The 27,590-nt window shown below is 37.8% G+C and overlaps 1 protein-coding gene across 9 annotated transcripts in view; it reads right to left on the reverse strand.

Annotated features, from left to right (window-relative positions):
* KIF27 (kinesin family member 27) overlaps positions 1 to 27,219 on the reverse strand; it is a 92,912-nt gene extending 65,693 nt beyond the window's left edge. Inside the window, exons 1-6 of one of the 9 annotated variants that reach the window (XM_027550103.1) lie at positions 27,054 to 27,209; positions 26,555 to 26,709; positions 19,499 to 19,883; positions 10,255 to 10,455; positions 5,622 to 6,565; positions 2,281 to 2,424 (exon numbers count right to left, since the gene is read on the reverse strand). In XM_027550103.1, coding sequence (XP_027405904.1) covers positions 2,281 to 2,424; positions 5,622 to 6,565; positions 10,255 to 10,455; positions 19,499 to 19,796 — 1,587 coding nt within the window. In that variant the 5' untranslated portion in view covers positions 19,797 to 19,883; positions 26,555 to 26,709; positions 27,054 to 27,209. Of the gene's footprint in view, positions 1 to 2,280; positions 2,425 to 5,621; positions 6,566 to 10,254; positions 10,456 to 10,867; positions 10,950 to 19,498; positions 19,884 to 22,420; positions 22,440 to 26,554; positions 26,710 to 27,049 lie in introns of those variants that run through there. The other 8 variants (XM_027550104.1, XM_027550105.1, XM_027550106.1 and 5 more) reach the window with 8 other exon arrangements.
* Between the last annotated feature and the right edge of the window lie 371 nt (positions 27,220 to 27,590).

Genomic DNA, 27,590 nt, shown 5'->3' on the forward strand with positions numbered 1-27,590 from the left:
CACGCTCCGCAACAAGAGAAGCCACTGCAATGAGAAGCCTACCCACTGCAACAAAGAACAGCCCTCACTGCAATGAACAGTACACCCTGCCGCAACTAGACAAAGCCCAGGGGCAGCAACGAAGACCAGTGTGGCCAAAAATAATTTTAAAAAAAGAAGGTACCCAAAGACCAAAAAAAAAAGAAAAAACATGAAAAAGTGATCAACTTCACTAGCCATCAGGGAAATGAAAATTAAAACCACAATAAAATAACATTACATACCTGCCATACACAACTACGCACCCGAGAGCCCAGGCTCTGCAAAAAGAGAAGCTACTGCAAATGAGAAGCCCACACACTGCAACTATAGAGTAGCCCCCACTCTCCACAACTAGAGAAGCCTGTGCACAGCACAAAAGACCCAGCCCAGCCCAAAATAAGTAAATAAATAAATATCTTAAATTAAGAAATACATTTTTAAAAACACAATAAAATAACATTACATACCTACCAGATTGCCTAAGATCTAAAAAATTCACAATAACAAATGCTGGCAAGCAAGTGGAATAGCAGGAATGCTCATACAGTGCTGGTGCAAGTTTAAACTGGAAAACAAGTTTGGTATTATTTACTAAAGTTGAAGATTTGCCTACCCTATGTATGACCTAGCAATTCAACGTCTAGGCACAAATCCAAAAGAAATGCATGTGTGTGTGCACCAGGGGACATGTATGAGAAAATTCATAGGAGAAAAAATCTATCAACAGGAAAAAGAAAAATAAATTGTGAAATAGTCATACAATGATATCCTATACAGCTATAAACTAACCAAGCTACAGCTTCACACAAAAACGTGGATGAAGCAGAATAGACAAAATATTCAATAAAAGCAATCAGATACTAAAGAATGTATATTGAATGATTAAATTTATTAAATTTTCAAAACTTAAATTGCAGAGTTCAAGGATACATAGTAAAACCACAAAGTAAAGCAAGGAAATTATCACTATCAAAGTTAGGAGAGCAGCTCTCTCTGAGGAGAGACTAAGGGCTTCTGGGGCTAGCAGTTTGCTGTTTCTTGAACTGGTGGTGGTTACATAGCTGTTCTCTCTGTGATAATTCACTGAACAACTTCCCTGGTGGCTCAGAGGCCTGCCTACAGGGCGGGAGACCTGGGTTCGATCCCTTGGTCAGGAAGATCCTCTGGAGAAGGAAATGGCAACCCACTCCAGTACTCTTGCCTGGAAAATCCCATGGACGGAGGAGCCTAGTAGGCTATAGTCTATGGGGTCGCAAAGAGTCGGACACGACTGACCGACTTCACTTCACTTCACTTCACTGAACAACATATTTTAGTTTATATACGTTTTCAGACAGTAAAGAATCCGCCTTCAATGCAGGATACTTGGGTTTGATCCCTGGGTTGGGAAGATCCCCTGGAGAAGTGAATGGCAACCCACTTCAGTATCCTTACCTGGAGAATCCAACAGACAGAGGAGCCTGGCAGACTCCAGTACATGGGTTGCAGAGTCAGACACAACACAACTGAATGACTAACACTACTTTCGCTATGTTTTTAAATTAATTCAGAGATAGAATGGTTAAAAAAAGAAGAAGAAAAAAGTAATGTCAAAATCAAAGTCTAATTTTTCCTGGATCGATCATTATTCAGGACAGTAGTTCCTCCCTGATAGGAAGCTAAAGGCTTTAAATGAAATGAACTGTATGGGGGATGGGAGGGTTCACAGCCAGGGTGTATAATATTCGGTTGGCCCAAAATATCTTATGGAAAAACCCAAACTAAATTTCTAGCCAACCCAATACTTAGCGACATACCATGTTACACTGCATGTTAGTACAGAAAACCTAAGATAGAGAATTTAAAAGATTTGGCCAAACCGAATGAGCAAATCATTGATGGCGTATAAAATAGTAATCTAACAAATCAAAATTTTAAATGATGTGTTTACCTTCCAACACTTAACAATATCCCATTGCCTATTACTCTGGCAAGTAACAGAAGGGAAAGTATAAAGAAAGGATAACTACAATACGACTTGCAAATTAAATTCCTGGGTATTAGGCTCTATATTTGTGAAATATAAATCAAGCTAACAATAAAAATGTTTTCCCTTCACACCAATTTAGGGGAAAACTCTAATAACTCTTTCAGGTGCTTGTGTTCAGAACTCTTCAACTGAAACCTATTTTTGCAAACATTCCTACTTATCATTTACAATGCTATTTTAGTCAGGTACTGTTCCAGTGCAATACACAGAGCAAGGTACATTAACTCTACCTGCAATCTATTCACTTTTTGTGCTTCTTTCAAAGAAACAACATGTCCTTTGTTTTCCTGCACCATCATTTGCACTTGATTCTTTAGCTCCTTCACCTCCAAGTCCTTCTGATTAAATACTACTTCATCAGCAGCAAGAGCACACTGGGAGAAGGGAAAGAAAGCACAAGAGAGAGTCACCATGGAAAATATTCAAAAGAAACCACATAATACCACAAAAACTGTGGTTTAATGACAGCCTGACAATGACTCTTAAAATCTTCTTAACCTTTTTTTCTTGTTTCTCTATTATAAGGAAGGCAGAAATAGCTGAAAGGACCTATCACTGGTATAACGTAAGAATTAGTCACCAAAGAGATAGAAAGGCAGTCCTTATTTTTATTTCTTGTATTTTAAGACTGAAGCCAGTTATTCAAAGTCTATAGTACATTCAATAAGGCATTTACAAGTTTTCTAGAACTGCCATGAGATTTTTAATGTGGGTCTTCAGAAATCAAAAAGGTCACATTTCCCAAACTGACCTATATAGTATAAGAATGTTCTATATTTATTATGGATATTTAAAAGAGGAACTTTTGCTAACTTTGCACCCTTTCAGTACAAACAGATATATTTTGAAGATGTTTGGAAATATGGTTAAACATATAGTTTTCTTAGTTCCTAGTGAATTATTCCTGTCACCAAATAAACTTGGAATATGCAAATAATACTTTAAAATTTTGAACTAAATAGAAAATCAACATTGGTCAAGGGCCTACTTTATACTAGATTGTAACTCGGGATTTTAAAAATATCTCATTGAAGAAATTAAACATTTTCATGAAGAAACTAAAGTTTAGTGAGTGAACACCATTCCAGGACAACACAGTGGATAAATCAAACTTCTGACAGTCAACCTCAGGGCCTGTCTGGATCCAAAGCCTGTGCTCTTTCCACTAAGACACAGGAAGAGAGAAGAATGAGTAGCTGATTTACGAACAAAATTGCATTCTCAAAAACACAGCACGCACATGACTCCTCAGGTGGTGGCATGGAGATGGACAGGCCTCTCCACTGGGAACCCATGGACTGAGGCCAGGCTTGACTTTGCCACAGCCTTCCCTTGGGGCTTTGGGAGAGTTCCTTCTTTTTTCTGCTTGGGGTGTTCGAATGACCAAATAGGACAGGATGCCTGACCCTGATGGTCCTTATAACCCTGTTTATGTGACCTTTATGACTTTTCTCTTTTTAAAATAAAACATTCATTGGCCCATATCCTCTGCTCTGGGCAATTAACTGTCAGTCTGAGAGCTTACAATGTAATTGCTTTCCCAGCACTTCATATGGTGCTGTTATATATACTTTATAAACTACAGCTTTATTGTTTATTTTTTATTTAAAAGTGTTTTTAAAAAGTGTTTATCTGTAGAGTATATTCATGTTCACATACTGCTCCTGTGTTCAAATCACGGAGGAAAAAAGCAACAAAGTCCCTTAAGAGGTATTTATGAGAGGATGGAGAACCACTTTAGAATATCCTGATGAAGCAATAAAAATGATTTTATTAAATCTCAGCACATGAGCATTTTTTTCAGTATTCTATGTGTCAAAATGGGCAGGCATAAAGTAGTTCTTCTGTATACTGAAGGGTGAGTACAAAAAAAAAATCTTGTACAATTGTTGAGTTACAAGCTAAACTAGCCACATTTTTCATAGGGTGCTATTTTTACTCTAAAGAACAACAGATAAGCTATTCACACTTGGGTGTGTGACATCATTTCAAGGAAAACAACTAACAGTATTTACTGCAAATGATAAAATTCAAGTTTCATACAAAAATCAGAATTTTGGAAAACATTTCTGCTACTATAAACTTGCCAGCTCCCAATACTTAAAGATTTTGCAGGAGGTGAGATCAGAGGTGATATTAATGTGATTTTTTAATATTATATTTTGAATATGTTAACACTGAAAAATCTTCATAACTTAGTAAACAAATATTTATCAAGTGTCCAATGCATGCTGATTCAAAAATCACGTTTGGATAAAAGATCCATTCAAAATGTAAGATAAAAATCAGTGAACTTTAATATAACAAAATGGTTTCAAATCCCACATCACAAGTAACCTTTAGGAAATTTCTACTTGTTGAGTTTTGATGTAATATCAAAGGATATTCACAATTACCTGAAAAAATCACTAATATATTCTTCCCCTCCAATTACAAATCTAGATGAGGCTGGATTTTCTTCACACACTTCAACTAAATATATTGCAATAAATTGAATGCTGAGAGATATGAGAATCCACCTGTCTTCTATTAAGTCAGACATGAAAAGATTTGCAAAAATATAAAACAATTCCACTCTTACTAAATTTTTTGTTTTGGAAAATAATTATTTTTCATGAAAAAATGTTCCTTATGTTAACATTAACTGGGTTATCATTTTTAGTACTGAGTGAACTAGTAGTTTACATTTTTTGTTTTAATTCTAATATGGTAAATATGAGTAGATACAAACTACATCAACAAAAGATCTTTAGGGGACCTCAATTTGAAGAAAGTAGCCTTGTGAGAAAAAAGTTTGAGAATTGCTGTAATAGAGGTTTCTTTCTAATACACATTAACAAAGATACTGAAGAAAGATTTCTAACTAGAAAGCTATCTTATTACCTATATGTTTTCCTATTTAAAAAAAAATGGTGGAATATCCATTTGCCTACCAGAATGCAAATGCCACATAAGCATGAATAGATATGTCTGTTCTCCATTATTTCCCCAATGACACATAATCTTTAAATAATAAATGTCTTTATGAATGAAAAGAGAAATGTAATTCTTAGTTTAGACATATATATAATATGTATACATGTACATAGCTATATTCCTTAAATATTATCAAACATGATGATTTCTCTAAAGAATCAAAACTCCAAACTCAAGAGATGAAGTATTTTTCTTTCAAAAAGCACTGACCTAAAGAGGGATTAAAAACAAAAAAATTTAACTTAATTTTGTTTCTGAAACTGTGTTTTTTTTCATTCTCTAAATTAATAACCAGGTTCACAAGAGTCTACTTAATAAATACAACAAATTAAAATATCAAGAGAAAAAAAAATATCAGGAGAAAAGAAGAGGAGCTAAGAAAATGAAGAAAAGAAAACAGAAAAAACAGGGTAACAGGAAAAGCAACAGGCAAAGAAAAGGGAGAAAAAAACAGAGAAAAGGCAAATGAGATTTTACATATAACTCTTTAAAAAAAAAAAAAAGACCAAAACTTCTGAAACCCCAAAATGACTCTTACTTGCCCAAATAAATTTAGTCTATGAACAAGTTACCTACTAAGGTGGTGTCTACGTACCTGGCATTTCTTAAGCTCTCGCTTCAGCTGGAGAACTGTAATATGCTGTGGTCCTTCTTCCAGGTTTCCAATGCCCCTGTGTCCTCTGAACAAGGTGACCTCCTGGGTCATGTTAAACCATTCCTGCAGTTTATGTTGCTGCTTTTCATTTAGTCTCACAGAATCTTTTAAATCCACCAGGAAGGTAAAGGCTTCCTCTAAACAGTTTTGGTAACCCAGACATTCTCCTTGTAGCTGAGTGACTTGCTCCTCAAGAGAATGGATCTTATTTTTATCAGGAGTCCCCTCCTGATGGATCTGGCTAGTTTGGCTGCTACTAGCCTGCTGGCTTTGCAAAGCTTCTCGAAGCAACTTAATCTCAAATTCCATTTCGTCCATACGGTCTGACTCGGGGCTAAAGTTTAAGGTGGGTTTGTTTCTAATGTTGCGTGCTCTGTTGGCATATTTGAGGGAATTTAAGGACTCGTCAAAATCTGAGGAGGATGGGCTGACACAAGTGATCATGACAGTCTTGGCACTGCCTCCCAGGGAGTCTTTCAGAAGCCGGGTAATTTTAGCATCCCTGTATGGAATATGTGAACTCTTCTTTCGTGGGTCCCCAAGAGCGCTTATTACATTTCCTAAAGCCAGCAACCCACTGTTGATCTGAATGGATTCTTTGAAACGTTCGCCGGTATTCCCCGTTTTGGTGACTCTTTCTGATCCAGCCAAATCCACAAAGTGGAACTTTGAGACAATATGCCGATGGGAATGCCATGATCCATCTTCAGCTGTCTTTCTATTTTTGTCCACTTGACAAAGGCTGATGGTGAAAATCGCGTGTGATCTACTGGAGTGCTCATTCATTTGGGTCGTACCCGTATGCCTGGCTGCATTTCCCATCTCCAGGAGACTCATCACTTCATCTGCACTCTCCACCTGGCATTCCTTGGCCCCAACAATCACTTAAAAGGGCAACAGCAAGTTTGTAAAACAAGTTTTAATCAAAATACAGTAAAGTTAACCACATAACAATTTTCATTTGCTAAGCTGCCCAGCTGAGAGGCCCTTTGAAAAAAAAAATCAGTATCTGTATTTAAAATGGATAACCAACAAGGACCTAGTGTAGCAGATGGACCTCTGATCAATTTATATGGCAGCCTGGATGGGATCCAGGGGAGAGAATACATACATGTATATGTATGGCTGAGTTCCTTCCTTGTTCACCTAAAACTATCACAACATTGTTTATCAATCAGTTATACTCCAATACAAAGCTTTTCTAAAAAAAAAAAAAATCAATAGCATTAAAAGAAAAAAGTAACATTAGCAACATCATTAAATAATTTTAGATAACCTTCTAACAGGATTATTTTAATAGATGGCATTCATTTTGATGTTTAAATTCTAAAAGATGTAATAATATGCATGTATGTTTTAAACAATTTGGGTTTTTTTTTTTTTTTTGGAATCACATTCAATTCTTTAAGATGGCTGACAAAAGAAAAATTCTTGATTCCAGTATTTTGATCTGTAGAGCCTAATATACTGATTAAAAGATTATAGATTAATTAGCTATATAACTCAAAAGAATTAATCAGTAGTAAATTAATTGAAAGAAATTAGTCTCTTTTGAGTTTCTTTAATATTCAAGCCATCCTAAGGTTTAAGGTTTTTAGCACATACCCCGTGATAAATGAATGCTATGCTAAGTCACTTCAGTTGTGTCCAACTCTGTGTGACCCCATAGACGGCAGCCCACCAGGCTCCCCTATCCCCGGGATTCTCCAGGCAAGAACACTGGAGTGGGTTGCCATTTCCTTCTCCAATGCATGAAAGTGAAAAGTGAAAGTGAAGTCACTCAGTCATGTCTGACTCTTAGCGACCCCATGGACTGCAGCCTAACAGGCTCCTCCGTCCATGGGATTTTCCAAGCAAGAGTACTGGAGTGGGGTGCCATTGTCTTCTCCGATATTTCAGTATAAATAAAGCTGGTTATTCATTCCAAAAACAGGTTTCCCCTATGTAACATCAGTGTGCAAGGCAACTCAAAAAAAGCAAAACAGCTTCTATTTCAATGGCAGAATAGAACCCAAAATAACTGAAGCTTACTACATGCATTATCTGTTTATATCCAAAAATATTTCAAAAAGGACTAGGTAGATTTGGGATTTGAATCACAGCAATAAATCTGTGCTCAAGTTACAGCATCATGCTTCCTCTTTAATCAGATCCTAACATGTCACTCTTTCCTGAAACAATATTCACCTTTTTGCCTTGTTTTCAACATGACAACTCTTCTTAACAGCCCAGTTCATTTAAATTTCTAAAGTACCTGTACTATAACAGGGAGTGCTAAACTATGGTGATTATAAAATATGACAATGTAAACATAAATCACAGCATGACTTTTAAAAAGTTTTCTAATGCTAGGCTATAGCTTGGCACTAACTATGGTCCTCAAACCCAGCTGAAAATCACCTGGGACCTTTATAAAAGGGAAAGTACCAACACCCATGCCCTATCCTATACTACTTCATCAGAATTTGTGAAAAGTGGGGCCCAGAAATCAATATTTCTTAAAAAAACTTCCAAGGTGGGACTTCCCTGGTGGTCCAGTGGCTAAGACCCTGCATTCCCAATGCAAGGGGTCCATGTTCAATCCCTGGGCAGGGAACTAGATCCCACATGTCACCCTTGCACCATGACTAGAGAAGATTACATGCTGCAATGAAGACCCAGCACAGTCCCCCAAAATTAAAATGCTTGAAAAAAAAAAAGAAAACTTCCAAGGTGATGTTAATTGTGTAGCATCCAGGCTGGATACCAACTACCACTTGACACAGAGAAACTCAATACATATGTCAAACAAATGCATTGGGGTTGTGAGTGGGACATTTTATAAGGTAAGCAGCAATTTGTCTTAAGACTTACATTCTACTAACATTTTTGCAGGATTGCTATAAGTTATGAAGTATTTTGATCATTAAGCTTATCAGGAGTTACAGTGTACACTTCTGTACTTTCTATTTTACAACAAACATGTATTATTTTTTTAACTTTTAATAAAAGTTAAAAACATTCAATAATTACATTTTATAAGATACAGAAGCTCAAAACATCAGTCTGAATTTTGTCTAGAAAAGATAAACTACACAAAATTATCTAATAAGGCCACAGAGTACCATGTATGTTTTCTTTCTAAAAAAAAAAAACAAAAACCAATTCCTTCAAACACTCAGGAATGCCAGGGCTGCAAAGACAGGGCTTACAAGGAGCCAAGCTTTACTGCCCCCTGCAGGCTACTGAAGGAGCTAACCATCTTATTTTCCTAACTGCTAGGAAATCCCTCAGGCATGATCATTCCTCTGGCAGAATCCTTTATCTCCAGCAAGATTCTACTAAATGTGTTTTCTAGCAGAAGACATGCAATAACACTTACTGTACTAATAATCGGGAAAATCCAAAACTTAAATGTCCAACAACGGACTGTTAGTCAAATAGATTATATATTCAGAGGATAAAATTACCACATAAAGTCATAAATTTGAAAAATATTTAATGATGTGAAAATTCTTACAATATAAATATTAAGTAAAAATATAAGATATAATATGATATGTGGAGTTGCAAGTCTAATTTTTTAAAATAAGAGAAAGAAACAGAGAAAGAAATCTGGAAGAAAACACACCAAAATTGAGTTCTGACCTTTAACTTTCTTCCTTATACTTTACTATGTTTTCTAAATGTTTTATGTTGAACATATTACCTTTTAAAACAAAAAAGTGGAAAGTATTATTCTTTAAAATACTTGTATTTTGACCTTCCCATTCTCACCTTCTCCTACTTCCAAACAAATAGACATTTAATGGTATTAACAAGTTGACAGCACAGAAAGTCAGACCTTGAGAAGCACAACAAAGGACAGATAAATGTCAGTATGAAGGAGCAAACACAAAAACTCTAAATTAAAATTTTTTTAAAAAAAGAGGAAGCAACAGGTGTGCTGGGACAAAAATTAGAAAGGCAAAAAGGACAGTTCTAGATCAACTTGGATGAACACAAAAGGGAGAAGCCATCCCCAATCTCAGGGTAACTCTGTGAGAAAAAAAAAAGTACAAAACTAATTTAGCCTATGTCATAGTCTTTCTTAAGGTCAGACCAGGAAGGGGGCAGATTATTGGAAATAAATACAGTTGGTCCTTGAGCAACATGGGTTTGAACTGTGCAGGTCCACTTACACGTGGCTTTTTTTTTCAATAGTAGCATATTACAGTACTACACGATCTGAGGTTGGTTGAATCCACTGATGCAGTACCATGGATACAGAAGCCGAGTGTAAGTTATACTTAGATTCCTGACTGCACTGGGGCCCAACACCCCTAACTGCATACCCCCTCCACATTGTTCAAGGGTCAGCTATATTTTGAATTACAACTTAATAACTTTATCATACCAAGTGGTCTGAACTTCTACTTTTCACCTAGATGAATTAGCTGCTACTGATAATCAGTAAGTTAATCCATTTAAAAGTAAAAACAAATTAATTTTGTTTCTATGTCTATTTTTAAAGAATCCTTGGAAAATGTCCAGAAACTGAACTAGATCATATTCATTTGCTAATGAAGGCTATTAATTAAGTAGGCTACTTCACCTGTGTTTCCTTTTTCATCTTCTCGGATGTGAAGATCTTTTACTGATGTCTCCAATTCTAGAAGATCTCTTAGGTCTTCCTTGTATACTTCTATATAAGATACTTTTATATTAAAGTCAATGCTAGGCTTTCCAGAGATGTTTTGAAATATTTCTTGGATAGCACGAGGAATAATACCTTTTTGACCCTCCACAACTGAAGCTGAAAATTTAGAAAAAGAAAGCCCATCTGAAACTTAAGATATAAGAAAAGCTACAAGCAATAAATTTACAATCAGGGAGCTCAATCTAGAACTCTGTGACAACCTAGGGGGTGGGAATAGAGTGGGGAGAGTGGGAGGGAAATTCAAGAGGGAAGGGACATATGAATACTTATGGCTGATTCACACTGCTGTATGGCAGAAACCAACACAACACTGTAAAGCAATTATCTTCCCATTCAAAATAAATTTTTAAAAATTAAAAAAAATTACCATCAATAAATTTACTTTCTCAAATTTCTATTATAAATTTTTAAAAACCGTAACTATAAAATTCAGAAGCAAAAGTTTTCACATGCGTGCGCTTACTCAAACTTCATTCATGCATTCATTAGATATTTATATAGTACCTACTATGTGCCAGGCAGTATTCTAGGACCCCAGGAACCATCAGTGAACAAATCAGGGAAAAGATCCCTGCCCTTATGGAACTGTACTAGGAGAGACAGACAACAGCAAAAGAAGAATAAGTGAATTATATTGTATATTAAAAAGCATTAGGTATGCCTGGAGAAAAAAATACGGCAAGGTAAGGGGGACTGGAAGTGTAAGGGTATTTGGGTGGAAGGCGATTGCAACTTTAAACTGGAAAGTCATATTGTGGGCATCACAGAAAAGCTGATATTTGAGGAGAAACTTGAATGAGGTGGCAGAGGAGCCATGTATATATCTGAGTGTCCCAGACAGAACAGCAAGGGCAAATGTGCTAAAATAGTGTGATCCAGAAACAAAGGAAGCCAGTGTAAGCTGGAGCAGAGGGAGCAAGGGGAGACAGGCAGGGTACAAGGACAGAGAGGTGACAGAAATCAGAGCATGTAGGTGCCTGTAGACCACGATAGGTTTTAGGTCGTATTCTGAGTGACATGAGTCTCACTGGAGCAGAGCAGTAAGTTGGAATTCAAAAGAGACCACTCGATCATAGAAGGGCAGGGGTAGAAATGGAAGACCACTTAGGAGACCAGTGCACTAACCCAAGAATCTAGAGAGTTCAAGGGAGAGGAGGACATGATGGTGACACAAAGTTGGCAGCAGAGAAAGATGACAAGTGACCAGATTCCAGATTTATGTTGAAGGGAGAGCCATTACGATTCCCTGACAGACTGGACGCAGAATGTGAGAGAAAGTGATGGACAATGAGAATGTGAGAGAAAGTGATGTACTTGGAGTCAAGGACAACTCCAAGGTTTTGTCTCGAGCAAGTGGAGCTGTCATCAACTGAGAAGGGGAAGAGTGTGTGTTGAGTTAGTTTAAGGGAAAAATGGCAGAAGTTCATTTTTTGATTTATTAAGTGTGAGATATCTATTAAGGATACAACTAAGAAGGGTGCAGTTGGATATACAAGATAAGAGTTCAAGACAGTAATCTGGACTGGAGGTTAAAAATTGGAAGTCAGGTAGCTACATATAGATGGTATTTAATATCATGGGGCTGGATGAGATCAAGAGGAAAAGCTGAGAGTCAGAAGAGAAGAGCACCAAAGACTGAGCTCTGGGCATTTAACCATTTGTGGGTTCACTTAAGAGGAACTACTAGCAAGAGAGTAGGAGGAAAACTATGAATGTGATAACCTGAAATCCAAGTGAAGAGTATGTACCAAGTTTGCTGAAAGGCCAGTTTGACTGGAATGACCAACGAATTTAATAAAGTGAAGGTCATCTGTGATATCTTGACAACTGCCGTGTCAGATGGAGAGAACTGACACCGTGAGTCACAGATGAATGACACTTTCAAAGTTCTACTACACAGAGGAGCAGAAGTGGGGTGGTGGATGGCAGGTGGAGTGGGCAGAGAAGAGGGGAAGTGGGCAATGCTGTTAATTATTTTAAGATACAGTAAAGACTGAACTACCCAGCATTCTCTCAATTATTAACACTAGAATACTATTAAAATCACACTGTTGTAACTGATGAAACTGTATTCACAATGATCTGATCATTATGATTATTCACTGTTTAAAAGACCATGTAAGCAAAGATTTTTTTAAATTGATTATGCCCCATTTCCTCAAGGTGAGCAAATTGGTCCTCTAAAACACAATGAGAATGTAAACTCAGGACAGCTTTTTTGGAGAACCATTAGTTTCAATAGTATCAAAAGTTGAAACCATAATCACTCTCTGATTCAGAGACAGTTCTATGGAAATACATGTACATACAACCAAATGTGTTACATAAGGACTAGCAAAGATGTCTTGTTTCTGCTTTATTGACTATGCCAAAGCCTTTGACTGTGTGGATCACAATAAACTGTGGAAAATTCTGAAAGAGATGGGAATACCAGACCACCTGACCTGCCTCCTGAGAAACCTATATGCAGGTCAGGAAGCAACAGTTAGAACTGGACATGGAACAACAGACTGTTTCCAAATTGGGAAAGGAGTATGTCAAGGCTGTATATTGTCACCCTGCTTATTTAACTTATATGCAGAGTACATCATGAGAAATGCTGGGCTGGAGGAAGCACAAGCTGGAATCAAGATTGCCGGGAGAAATATCAGTAACCTCAGATATGCAGATGACACCACCCTTATGGCAGAAAGTGAAGAAGAACTAAAGAACCTCTTGATGAAAGTAAAAGAGGAGAGCGAGCAAGTTGGCTTAATGCTCAACATTCAGAAAACTAAGACCATGGCATCCGGTCCCATCACTTCATGGCCAATAGATGGGGAAACAGTGGAAACAGTGGCTGACTTTATTTTTCTGGGCTCCAAAATCACTGCAGATGGTGACTGCAGCCATGAAATTAAAAGACACTTACTCCTTGGAAGGAAAGTTATGACCAACCTAGACAGCATATTCGGAGAAGGCAATAGCAACCCACTCCAGTACTCTTGCCTGGAAAATCCCATGGGCGGATCCCATGGGCGGGCAGTCCATGGGGTCGCTACAAGTCGGACTCGACTAAGCGACTTCACTTTCACTTTTCACTTTCATGCACTGGAGAAGGAAATGGCAACCCACTCCAGTGTTCTTGCCTGGAGAATCCCAGGGACGGGGGCGCCTGGTGGGCTGCCGTCTATGGGGTTGCATAGAGTCAGACATGATTGAAGTGACTTAGCAGCAGCAGCAGCAGACAGCATATTAAAAAGCAGAGACATTACTTTGCCAACAAAGGTCCATCTAGTCAAGGCTATGGTTCTTCCTGTGGTCATGTATGGATGTGAGAGTTGGACTGTGAAGAAGGCTGAGCACCGAAGAATTGATGCTTTTGAACTGTGGTGTTGGAGAAGACTCTTGAGAGTCCGTTGGACTGCAAGAAGATCCACCCAATCCATTCTAAAGGAGATCAGTCCTGACTGTTTATTGGAAGGACTGATGTTGAAGCTGAAACTCCAATACTTTGGCCACCTGATGCGAAGAGCTGACTCATTTGAAAAGAGCTGACTCATTTGACTCCCTGATGCAGGAGGAGAAGGGGACAACAGTGGATAAGGTGGTTGGATGGCATCACCGACTCAATGGACGTGAGTGTGGGTAAACTCTGGGAGTTGGTGATGGACAGGGAGGCCTGGCATCCTGCAGTTCATGGGGTCGCAAAGAGTCGGACACAACTGAGCAACAGAACTGAACTGAAAGATGTCTTGTAATTGAGAAAAAATTCCGAACACTAACAAATCCATTAGTAGGAGAATGGTTAACAATGGTATATCATGCATCTATTTTTAAACAGATATCTAAGATCCACAAAGTAGAAAAAGAAACTGCAGAGCAAATTTCACTTGGGTAAAAGAAAACATATATACATATCTATGTGAAGGGTACTTGTGAAAAATTCACAAAAAATGGTTACCTCTGGGGAGTTAGGACAGGGAGAAAAAAGAAAGGAAAACTTTCATAGTTGTAATACTTGAACTTTTACCTTCAGAAATACACATATAGTCTAAAAGTTTTAAATATAGATTATAAAATAAACTAAAGATTCTGTACAGAATTGGAAAAAGCACAAAACAAAAATCTGACAACCAAATGACAAGACAACAAAAACCTAAATGATACTTATGTAACAGTTTAAGGCAAAAATAAAAGATTTAATAAAGAAACACTGAAAGCCCCAGGAATGCAACAGGCATAACTGGTGCCTATGAAGTTCAAAACAGACAGAGGTAGTAGAAACTAAGCCCAGGTTAGGTCAACTTATCTCACAGTCTGATGCACTAAAATATCTCTATTTAGACTATTTATTATAATCCAGGTAGACTATTTATTATTGTATTCCAAATGAATGGAATGCAACTCATTTATGTTAGCAAGAACCCTTTAAAAAAATATATTGAAAATAAAATAAAATTTAAAAAAAAACAAACAAAAAAATATATTGGTGTCATATTTCTTGACACTTAGCCAAAAAGCACATTTTGAAAAAAGCTTGAGCTTTTTTCCCCTGGTGGTTCAGAATCCACCTGCAGTGCGGGAGACCTGGCTTCGATCCCTGGGTAGGGAAGATCCCCTGGAGCAGGAAAATGGCAACCCACTCCGGTATTCTTGCCTGGAGAATTCCATGGACAGAGGAGCCTGGTGGGCTATAGTCCATGGGGTCGCAAAGAGTTGGACACGACTGAGGAACTAACACCTTCACTTTCATGGAAAATACATTCCAAGCTACAAAAAAATGGCTTACAAATGAACCTTAAAAACAACGTGCTTCCAAGTTGAAGATTATCAATGTTCAGATTTTAGGCAACAGACATCCTGAAAACCTGAGCCAAATTAACCTGGACAGTCATTCACTTAATTCAAGATGCAAGACAGGGGAACTCCCTGGTGGTTCAGTGGTTAGGACTGCGCTTTCACTGCCCAGGGCACCACCAGAAAACCCGAAAAAGATGCAAGATCACCATCGTGTGGCAAGTGAAGGAAACTGCAGGTTTTTCCAATACAAGAAAGTGAAAATTCCTTCGAGAGCTTCCAGGAACTAGCCAATAGCACTATTTATAAACTCCAGCATTATATATGCATTCTAGCTTAGCCAGAATATGAGGCTGATCAGAAATAGCTCATTCACTTCCCATTTCAACAGATAACAAAGCACAGCAATTCAAAAGATGTATCAAAAAGCTGAATTACAAATAATATTTATAATTAAAGCTTCAAAATGTATTCTGGTAACTGAAAGATTACATGTTCAATGTCACACTTATATTCCTGAAACAGACTATTTCAGAAAGGAACTATAAAGTTTTATACTTCAACAGCCATCATTTAGCTTTTATACACTATTTAAAGAGTATGCAAATGAAAGTTTTTAGACATTATGCTTGGTAAAAGTTGGTAAATTCAAGGTTCTGAAAAGCAGGAAAATGAGTGTGACTTTCAATAAGTATTACACTGAAAAATAACAGATTTTCATTTTACCCCAGTGCCTAACATGGTACCCTGTGCTGTGCTTAGTTGCTTAGTCCTGTCCGATTCTTTGCGACCCCATGGACTATATAACCCTCCAGGCTCCTCTGTCCATGGGGATTCTCCAGACAAGAATACTGGAGTAGGTTGCCATCCCCTCCTCCAGGGGATCTTCACAACCCAGGAATTGAATCCAGGTGTCCCACATTGCAGGCGGATTCTTTACCATCTGAGCCACCAGGGAAGCCCTGCTGCTGCTGCTGCTGCTGCTAAGTCACTTCAGTCGTGTCCGACTCTATGCGACCCCATAGACGGCAGCCCACCAGGCTCCGCCATCCCTGGAATTCTCTAGGCAAGATCACTGGAGTGGGTTGCCATTTCCTTCTCCAATGCATGAAACTGAAAAGTGAAAGTGAAGTCGCTCAGTTGTGTCCGACCCTCAGCGACCCCATGGACTGCAGCCCACCAGGCTCCTCCGTCCACGGGGTTTTCCAGGCAAGAGTACTGGAGTGGGGTGCCATCACCTTCTCCGTGGCAAGCCCTAGCCACTGCAAATGCAATCATTTATTGGAGAAAAAAACAACATTATTTGCATGGTCAATAATCAAACAGTAGATGGCTGACCTAGAACTGGTGTTCTATAGGTAGCCTGGGAAACTGAAAATGCTATTTTCACAAATACATCAAGAAATGCAACTTCAAACAAAGTGTAATTTTTCACCTACCAGATGGTGAGAGAAATATTTTGAATTTATGAGTTCCTGTGATTGGCAAGAATAGAGAAAATAAATGGCTTTCATATATTGGTAGTGGAAATATACACAGGTACAGTCTTTTTGGAGGATAATTTGTCACTATTCACATTTTAAATGTACACACACATAGCACTAGTGGTAAAGAACCGGCCTGACAATGCAGGAGACATGAGAGAGGTAGGTTTGATCCCTGGGTTGGGAAGATTCCCTGGAAGAGGGCATGGCAAACCACTCTAGTATTACTGCCTGGAAAATCCCATGGACAGAGGAGCCTGGCAGTATGCAGTCCATAGGGTCGCACAGAATTGGACACGACTGAAGCAAATTAGCACACACCCATTACTCAACAAATTTACTTTTAGGAATCTATTCTACAGAAATACTAGCACATGGATCCAAAGTTAAATGTAACAAGATACACACTGCAATGTTTTTGGGGGGCACCTAGAAGCTTGTGGGATCTAAGTTCCCTGACCAGGGACTGAACCTGGGCCATGGTGGTGAAAACACCAAATCATAAGCACTAGACCACCAGGAAACCCCTTGCAACTTTTTATAACAGTAAAAATCAAACCTAATTATTAATACTGTCCCTTAATGCTGGAATGGATGAACTATGATCCATTTAAACGATGGAATATTATATGTGCAGTCAAAAAAAAAGTTGAAATTCTATGACCTAAACGGGAAAAAAATGAAATGATACTTTATACTGTTAAATGAAAAAAGAAAGTTATAGAATTATAGGTATAAAATACCTCATTAAACAGACAAATAACAACAAAAAACAAAAACTACATGTGTGAATACTTGTAATAAGCCTAGAAAATGTCTAGAGGACTCTAGACAGCAATGTACACAGCAAGCTGTTATTTCCTAGGAATGAAAGAAGCTTTCATTTGTTCAATTTGATTTCTTAAGCATCATATGCAATTCTTTTTACAATGAACATTAATTTTTTTAACTGGGGGGGGGAATCAAAAACTGTTCCTAATGGTGATATTTCTTCTGGAATGAAGTATTTTAGACCAATTTAAATGTTTTAGGACAATAAATAACTTTAATAACTTTTTCCCTTAAGGAATTAAAATTGGATTCATGGCCTTTTAAAAAACAATTTAGCTGTATGTCACCAAGCTGTGAAAATTTTATAACTCTTATTAGTATAAGGCATATACTGAGTCTTTTTTTTTTAATATACTGAGTCTTAAAGAACATAAAACATTTGCCAATCAAAAAAAAACAAAGCTAAGTCCTCAAGAAAACCCACAACTTGTAGTAGAAAAAAAATTGAATTATTTATCATGAGACCCTAAAATAATCTAGTATCTTTAATCTCTTAATTGTATATCACTGTGATTCTAAAAAATGGGAAGGGGTAGGAGATATTGGGCACTTATGACTCCTCCATTTAATCTTGGAATAAGAGCTTCACTGGACAACACAGCTGCCCTCTAACTCTCCCTACCAGTTCCTGCTTATAAAAAGAGATGTTCCTGAAAGTCACGTATTTAAGTGTTTGAGAAGCATCAAAGCAAACACACTGATAATCATTACACATAGAATATTAACAATAATTTTAGACTATGATACATATGCACAACATTCAAAGTTTGTTTTTAGTGGGGGAAAGAAAAAACCAATAGAGTAAACGATCTTAGCAGAGAACCTAGCTTTCAATCTCAGCTCCATTACCAGCCACCTAACTGAACAAGCCCTTCATTGCTCTTTGGCTGGAGCCAAAGAAAGAAAGAGAAACTATTTTCAAGGTTCCTTCCAGCTCTAAAGAAAATCCTATGATCCCACCTTTCTCAACTAGAATTACAAACAAGAGAATTTCTATCCAAAAATATTCAGTTCTAAAAGTAAAAATTTGCTTATACATGAGGTGATGGATATGTTAACTGGATGGGAGGAATCCTTTCATAATGTATACATTTATCTAATAATGATGCTGTACACTTTAAATATTTTACAACTGTATTTGTCAATTATACCTCAATAAAGCTAGAAAAATAAAATAGAAATCTGGCTAGAAAATGTTTAAAAAACACTTTACATAATACATTTCTCCTACTGCCCCTAAGTCTTGTACACTTTAAATATTTCACAACTGTATTTGTCAATTACACCTCATTAAAGCTAGAAAAATAAAATCGAAATCTGGCTAGAAAATGTTTAAAAACACTTTACATAATACGTTTCTTCTACTGCCTCTATGTCTTAGCTGCAGGACCCTCAACATTTATAATACTAAAAGATGCAAAATCTGATCATGTTAACTCATTTCTCTCTTATTTTAAATTCTGTTCAAAACGAGAACGTGTTGCCAGAGGCCAGGGTTGGGAGGTGGCGAAATGGGTGAAGGTGCTCAAAAGGTAAAAACTATGAGATAATTAAGTTCTGGGGATGTAATGTACAGCATGGTGACTGTACTTAACAATATGTATTGTATATTTGAAAACTGTTAACACAGTAGAACTTAAAAGTTCATATCACAAGAAAAACATGTAATTACGTGAGGTGACTAATGTTAAGCTATATCATTCTGCAATATATAGGTATACCAAATCATTATGCTATATACTTTGGACTAACACCATGTTACAAGTCAATTATATCTCAAAACTGTGAAAAAATGACAAAGAGCTGAACACTGAATATTGTCTTAAAGGTCTTTTCTCAAGCAAATATAATGATGAATTAAACTGTTTAATGAAACTTCAATATTGAAAAACAAATCTTTCAAAACTGATCTTATGAATACATCTAATTATCCTATTCATTATTTCATTCAATCAATATGCTAAGCACCCACTATGTGTCGGGCACTGTAGTATTTCAACTTCTTTCTACTATCTAAAATAAAAGTCAGAGTACGAGAATCTTACCAACATGGCCTCCTCCGATGGTGTATGTCTTCCCAGATCCAGTCTGTCCATAGGCAAAAACAGTTGCATTATAGCCCTCAATGAGTGACAACACTAATGGCTTTATACAGGTATTATAAACTTCATCTTGAGTGGAATTTTTGCCAAAAACAAAATCAAAAGTAAAGATTCTATCTCTCCCAATGATAATTTGTTGGGTGTTTGGAATAACTCTCACACAAGCTTGATGATTATGAAGAACTTCTTTGCACAGCAGAGGTCTAATTCTTATAGCAACTTTAACTGGTATTTCTTCCATGGCAGCTTAGATTTTACTAAATAGATTTTCTACTTAATATCCATCATCTAGTGTGAGACACATCCATTTTACGTAAGATCTGGACCCCTGTGTATCAAAATAAAAACAAAATTTAGTTATTGACTCTTCTTTCCTAATACACTAACCATCTTCTAAAGCAAAGTCAATTAGAGCAGGCTTTATTCCAATATAAGATAGCTACAAAGAGTAAATCTGTCTAGAAAAAGTATACCTATATAATTTATAAATGAAACAATACAATGTCCAGCTTTGCAGCAAAATAATTTAGGGGGTGGGAGCCATGAGTTAGTAAATGATAAAGCAAAGTGATAAGTGAATGGGATTCAATCATGCCATTCTTTCTATAACGGTTAATATGTTTCCCAGCTCATTTATTTAAATATTGAATAACTGGGGAGTTAGAAACATACGGCAAGGAAATAACTGGTAATTGTACATATGAACGCAAGTAGTACAAAGCAAACCCTTATATTAGACTTCACAGCTATGTACTGAAAAATAACATCTCCCCTTTGTCACAAATGTTAGAAATTAATCCATGAAAACAGTTTAAAGGATTTCTATAAATCAATGTAAATTTTAAATGAAACTTTTTATTCAAAGATAACCAAAACTAACAGAAAAACTGTTGTTTCATTCATAAATTATGTGGTACTTTTTCTAAAATTCTCTGGTAGGATTAACACACTAAAAATTAAATTGGTAGCTATATTTACAATGAACCTGAAAAATAAATTAAGAAAACAATTCCATTTACAATAACATTAGAAAGAATCAAATGCTCAGGAATATATTTAACAAAAGACATGTAAAACTTACACTCTGAAAACTACAAAATATTGTTGAAACTAAAGAAGATCTAAATAAATGGAAAAACATCTCCTGTTCATGAACTGGAAAGCTTAAAATGGCAATATTCCTCAAACTGCTCTCAAGATTAAACAGAATGCCTATCAAAATCCCAGCTGACTTCTTTGTAGAAATTGAAAAGCTGATTCTAAATTCAAGGAACACAGAATAGCAAATACAATACTGAAAAAGGACAAAGTTGGAGGATATACTTCCCCAATTTCATAACCAGGCAACAGTAATCAAGACAGTATGGTACAGGAACAAAAACAGAAATATAGATCAATAATTGGATAAACTGCTCAGAGATAAACTCACCCACCTATGGTCACCTAATTTCTATGACAAAGAGGGCAAAGACATACAATGGAGAAAGACAGACTCTTCAATAAGTGGTGAGGGGAAAACTGGACATCTAATGTAAAAGAATGAAATTAGAACACTCCCTAACACCATACACAAAAATAAACTCAAAATGGATTAAAGACCTAACTCTTAGAGAAAAACATAGGCAGATCACTCTGACATAAATCACAGTAAGATCTTTTCTGACTCACCTCCCAGAGTAATAAAAATAAAGAAATGAGACCTAATTAAACTTAAAAGCTTTTTGCATAGCAAAAGAAACCATAAACAAGACAAAAAAACAACCCATAGAAAGGGAGGAAAGTATTTGCAAGTGAAGCAACTGACAAAGGATTAATCTCGAAAACTGTATACAAACGGCTCCTGCAACTCAATTAAAAAAAAAAAAAAAAAAACACAACCCAACCAAAAAAATGGGCAGAAGATTTAAATAAACATTTCTCCAAGGAAGATATACAGATGGCTAAAAAACACAGAAAAGATGCTAAATATCACTAATTAGGGAAGTGCAAATCAAATAAAAACTACAACAAGGTATCACCTCACACTGTCAGAATGGCCATCATCAAAAAATCTACAAACAATAAATGCTGGAGAGGGTGTGAAGAAAAAGAGAATGCTCTTACACTGTTGGTGGGAATGTAAATTGATATGGTCACTATGGAGAACAGTATGGAGGTTTCTTAAAAAACTAAAAACATAAGTACCATACTTGATCCAGCAATCCCACCCTGGGCATACACTTGGACAAAACCATAATTCAAAACGATATATGCACCCCAATGTTCACTGCAGCACTATTTACAACAGCCAGGATGTGGAAGCAATCTAAATGTTCATCAACAGAGGAATGGATAAGAAGATATGGTACATACAAAATACAATGGAATATTACTCAGACATAAAAAGGAACAAAATTGGGACATTTCCATAGATGTGTATGGACCTAGAGACCTATAGAGTGAAGCAAGTCAGAAAAATAAATATCATATATTAATACATATATGTGGAATCTGAAAAAATTGGTATAGACAATCTTATTTACAAAGCAGAAATAGAGACACAGACAGAACAAACATATAGATACCAGTGGGAAGAGGGGTGTGTGGGATGAATTGGGAGACTGAGATTGTGATTGACATATACACACTATTGAAACTATGTATAAAATAGATAGTTAATGAGACCCTACTGTACAGCACAAGGAACTCTACTTAATGATCTGTGGTGACCAAAATGGAAAAGGAAACTAAAAATGAGGGGATATATGGCTTCCTTGATGGCTCAGTGGTAAAAAATCTGCCTGTAATGCAAGAGATATGAGTTCAATCCCTGAGTTGAGAAGATCTCCTGGAGAAGGAACTGGCAACCCACTCCAGTATTCTCACCTAGGAAATCCCATGGGCAGAGGAGTTTGGCAGGCTACAGTCCACTGGGTCACAAAAGGGTTGGACACAATGTAGTGACTAAACAACAAAACAGCTGATTCATTTTGCTGTACAGGAGAAACTAATACAACATTGTAAAGCAAGTATATACTACAAAAGCCTTAAAAGAAAACACAAGGGTAATTCATTGTTGAATTGAATTTAGCAATGGTTTCTCATTTATGTCACCAAAAGCAAAAGCAATAGCAAGAAGTGGTAAAAGGAAAAGTAGATAAAATGAACTCAATCAAATTAAAAGTTTGTACCCCAAAGGATACTACCAAGAAAATGAAAAGATAGCCGCCCTATTCACAACAATCAAGACATGGAAATAACCCAAATGTTCATCAACAGATAAATGGATAAAGAAGATGTGGTATGTATAGACAATGGAATACTACTCAGCCATAAAAAAGGAAAATAATACCATTTGCAGCAACATAGATAGACTTAGAGATTATCATACAAAATGAAGTAAGTTAGAAAAATACAAGTACATATGGTATCACTTGTATGTGGAATCTAAAATATGACACAAATTAACTCATCTACAAAACAAAGACTCATAGACATAGAGAACAGATCTGCAGTTGTCAAGGTGGAGAGAGGATGAGGGAAGAACAGAGTGGGAGTTTAAGGGTTGCTGCTGCTGCTGCTGAGTCGCTTCAGTCGTGTCCGACTCTGTGCGACCCCATAGACGTCAGCCCACCAGGCTCCCCCGTCCCTGGGATTCTCCAGGCAAGAACACTGGAGTGGGTTGCCATTTCCTTGTCCAATGCATGAAAGTGAAAAGTCAAAGTGAAGTCACTCATTCATGCCCGACTCTTCGCAACCCCATGGACTACAGCCTACCAGGCTCCTCCGTCCATGGGATTTTCCAGGCAAGAGTACTGGAGTGGGGTGCCATTGCCTTCTCCAGTTTAGGGTTAGTAGATGCAAACTATTATATATAGAATGGATGAACAACAAGGTCCTACTGTATAGCACTGTAACTGTATTCAATATCCTGTGATAAATCATAATGGAAAAGAAAGTGTGTGTGTGTGTGTGTATATATATATATCTGAATCACTTTGCTATATAGCAGAAATTAACATAATACTGTAAATCAACTATACTCCAATAAAAATTTTAAAAAGGAATATAAAAAAAATACAATATTGATAACAGAAAAAAAAAAAAGTGAAAAGAATTTAATGTTACTGTTGTTTAGTCGCCCAGTCATGTCTGACTCTTCTGTGACCCCATGAATTGGGATTCTCCAGGAAAAGAATACTGGATTGAGTTGCCATTTCTTTCTCCAAGAGATCTTCTTGACCCAGGGGTCGAACCTGCATCTCCTGCATTGGCAGGAGATCCTATACTGCTGAGCCACAGGAGAAAATACTTGCAAGTCATATATCTAATAACCATTTGTGTCTAGAATATATAAGGAACTATTACAATTCAGAAGGAAAAAAAAAAAAAAACAAATTTAAAAGTGGGCAAAAGATCTGAAAAGAGAGTTTTTCAACGATGATATAAAAATGCCCAGGGGGCTTCCCTGGTGGTCCAGTGGTTAAGAATCTGCCTTGGAATGCAAGGTACTCGGGTTCAATCCCTGGTCCAGGAAGATTCCACATGCTGCGGGGCAACTAGGCCCATGTGCCACAATTACTGAGCCCTTGGCCTAGAGCCCACAAGAGAAGCCACCGCAATGAGAAGCCCTTGCACTGCAACAAAGAGTAAGTAGCCCCAGCTCACCGCAACTAGAGAAATCCAGGGCAAATCAACAAAGACCAAGCAGAAAATAAATAATAAATAAATAAAATTATGTAGTGTAGTGGTTAGTTGCTCAGTCATGTCCGACTCTTTGAGATCCCAAGGACTGTAGCCCACCAGGCTCCTCCGTCCATGGAATTTTCCCGGCAAGAATATCGGAGCAGGTTGCTGTTCTCTTCTCCAGGGGATCTTCCCTACCCAGGGATCAAACCTGGATCTCCAGTTTTGCGGGCAGATTCTTTACCATCTCAGTGACCAGGGAAGACCATAATAAATAAATTTTATTTATATAAAATTATATATATATAAACACAATCAGATATCACTTTATACCCACTGACATAGCTATAAAAAAGATCACGTAAGTGTTGGCAAGAAGGTAGAGAATATGGAACCCTTATGGGAATACACCGGAGAAGGCAATGGCACCCCACTCCAGAACTCTTGCCTGGAAAAACCCCATGGACGGAGGAGCCTGGTGGGCTGCAGTCCACGGGGTCTCGAAGAGTAGGACACGACTGAGCGACTTCACTTTCACTTTTCACTTTCATGCACTGGAGAAGGAAATGGCACTCCACTCCAGTGTTCTTGCCTGGAGAATCCCAGGGACAGGGGAGACTGGTGGGCTGCCGTCTACAGGGTCACACAGAGTCAGACACGACTGAAGTGACTTAGCATAGCATGGGAATACCAATGATACAGCCGCTTTGGAATAGTCTGTGTGAGTGTGCAAAGTTGCTTCAATTGTGTTTGGCTCTTTTTGACTCCATGGACTGTAGCCTGCCAGGCTCCTCTGTCCATGAGATTCTCCAGGCAAGAATACTGGAGTCGGTTGCCATGCCCTCTCCAGTGGGAACAGGCTGGCGCTCAAAATGTTAAACACACAGTTATCACTTCACCCAGCAATGCTACTCTCAAGTGTATTTCCCAAAGAAACAAAAACATATGTTGACATAAAAAGTTGTAAAAGAATGTTCACAGTCTTGTTCGTATAAAAGAGAAAAAGGAAGTAACAAACAAGTTATCTATGTTTAAATGCAGATGAAAAGTAATCAATTTGGGGTGGGGCTGAGCCCTATGGAGAAGGGCTTTCTAGTAACTGAGCAGACTAATGGACTAAAATAATATTTTCAGCACTACATGCAATGAAAATGCTAATTAAGACACATTTAGTATTCACTAGCCTTTAAAAAGAACTCTGCAGTAGTACTGTGCATTTATAATTCGGGGAGTGGACAGTCTGAAAAGGATCACAGTAACAAAAAAACATTTACATCACTGTACTAAGAGCCCAATGAGAGTTAAAATAGCCCAGCTCCCTTGGGCTATAAAATCCCAAAACAGAGTCAACAAACTATCCTTAATGGCCAAAGAGATGCACTTAACCTTGGCAGTTTTAATCATTCTAGTCAAATTCTGCACTGAAAAAACAAATACTCATAAATATGGTGAATCTTTTCTTGGATAATAAAGGACTATAGAACATTTGGTATTGGAAAATTTTCCAAAGAAACTACAGGGATGTAGTATGATTTAGTTCTTCCAAATGTCTCTGAACACCTATATTAGGAGTTTTTATCTCACAGATTAGTTTTTTTTAATACCATCACATTAAAACAAAACAGTCTATGTTAAGCTAAACCTAACTACTTCCAATAAAATTGCTAATAAAAGGTACAAGTGTAATTGAGATGTTTTCACTTTATTGATTTTTTAAATAGGAGTATCTATAAACAATCTGAATCTAAAGGCCACAGAAATCCACCTACTATAATCACTAAAAACCAATAAAGGCCCATAAAATATAGCTAGCCAAAAAAAAAAAAATCAGTATAAAAGAATTTATTTTTCTTTTTTTAAAAATCCATAGTACTCATACTTCTTTAGATACTGATCAAATACAGCCATCAGAAGCATATATATTATCTCACCAATAAATCTGAAGAAAGGTAAAATATGATTGGCTGGTGATATTTACGCACACTCAATGGAGTTCTGAAATATGAGCAAAGGAAGGAGAAATGTTTGATTACTGATGCCGTTACTGATTAGAAAAGTGTCTCCAAATACCGTAGTCATCTTGTGCCTCTGGCTTTTCAACAGTAGTGATTATCTAGAAATTGTAGTTTGTAAGTAATAAATTTTTTCGTAAAAAACTTTCTGGCAAATGAGTAGTGAGTCTCATAAGGATCTCAGAAAAGGCCGCAAATGCGTAAAGAACTAGACGAAGAAGACAGGAAGCAAAGATAGGGAAACTACGAAGCTTTTCAAACTGGGAGGGGGCGAAGTTTTCTTTTAAAAAATGTTTCAAAGAAAGAATTTGGGCACCCTTACTCTCTCAAGTATCTCCTGCTGTAAGGGAGAGGGCTTTCAGACTTCTGCAGAGCTTAGAATGCAGCAAAGTTCCAACAATGGAAAAAAGGAGGCCTGTGACAAAACGAAACTCCCAAGAAGAGTGGGCCTTTCCCGTCCCTCTTCAGATCCCACAGCTGGAAGTATGAACACAAGATAATACACAAGATAATACACAAGATCCCCCCGTGCGGCTCGGTCCGGGGTTCCCGCGCGTCCCTATTCCTCAAGCCCCTCTATCTCACGGGGCACCCAAGTTCCCCGGCCACTCGCCGGGGGACCCCAACAACGACCTCAGGCCCCTCGGGCGCCCTCCTCCGTCCTGCTGACGCCCCAGCCGCCCACCCCGCCAGCCAAGCCTCGGCGGGTCCCAGTCCCTCTCCTCCCAACGGCCTGCCGAGGACGCCGGCGCAGAGGACGCGCTGTCGCCGCACCAGACCCGGACCTCCAGCCCGGCCCGGACCGCCTGCCACTCACAGACCGGTTCGAGAAAGCCCGTCTCAGGCGGCCAGCGCAGCGCAGGACTTCTGGGCTTCACTTCACTCGGCCGCGCCGCCGCTACCGCCGCTGCCCGCGCCTTTTGTTGTTATGGGTTCTCCCGGCAACCGGCGAAGCTCGTGCTGACGTGCCCCCGCCCGTCAGGGCGTCGGCGGCTCCCGGGCCCCACCCCTGTCTCCCAAGCTCCGCTCCTGGACCCGCCCCGTGAGGGAGGAGCCAAGAACCGGCCGCCTCCCAGATTCACTCCAAAGTAAAACCCACTGAACCCTCTCATAGTGATCAGGCAAAGTAACCCTCCACGAGTTTATAAGGTGATTACGAGAAAGATTCACATTGCTTTCAGTATTTTAGCTACCAATTCTGTTTATTTTTATTGAAGTTAATTAAGTTCATAAAATGAACCATTTTATTTATTTATTTATTTTGTATATAAACACTTTTAAAATGGAAGAATTAAAAGCATACAATTCTATCTGAACTAAATTAAATACATTTTTAAAAATTTACCAGAATACATTTA

This window comes from Bos indicus x Bos taurus, chromosome 8 (assembly GCF_003369695.1).
Source record: "Bos indicus x Bos taurus breed Angus x Brahman F1 hybrid chromosome 8, Bos_hybrid_MaternalHap_v2.0, whole genome shotgun sequence".
NCBI classification, from domain to species: Eukaryota; Metazoa; Chordata; class Mammalia; order Artiodactyla; family Bovidae; genus Bos; species Bos indicus x Bos taurus.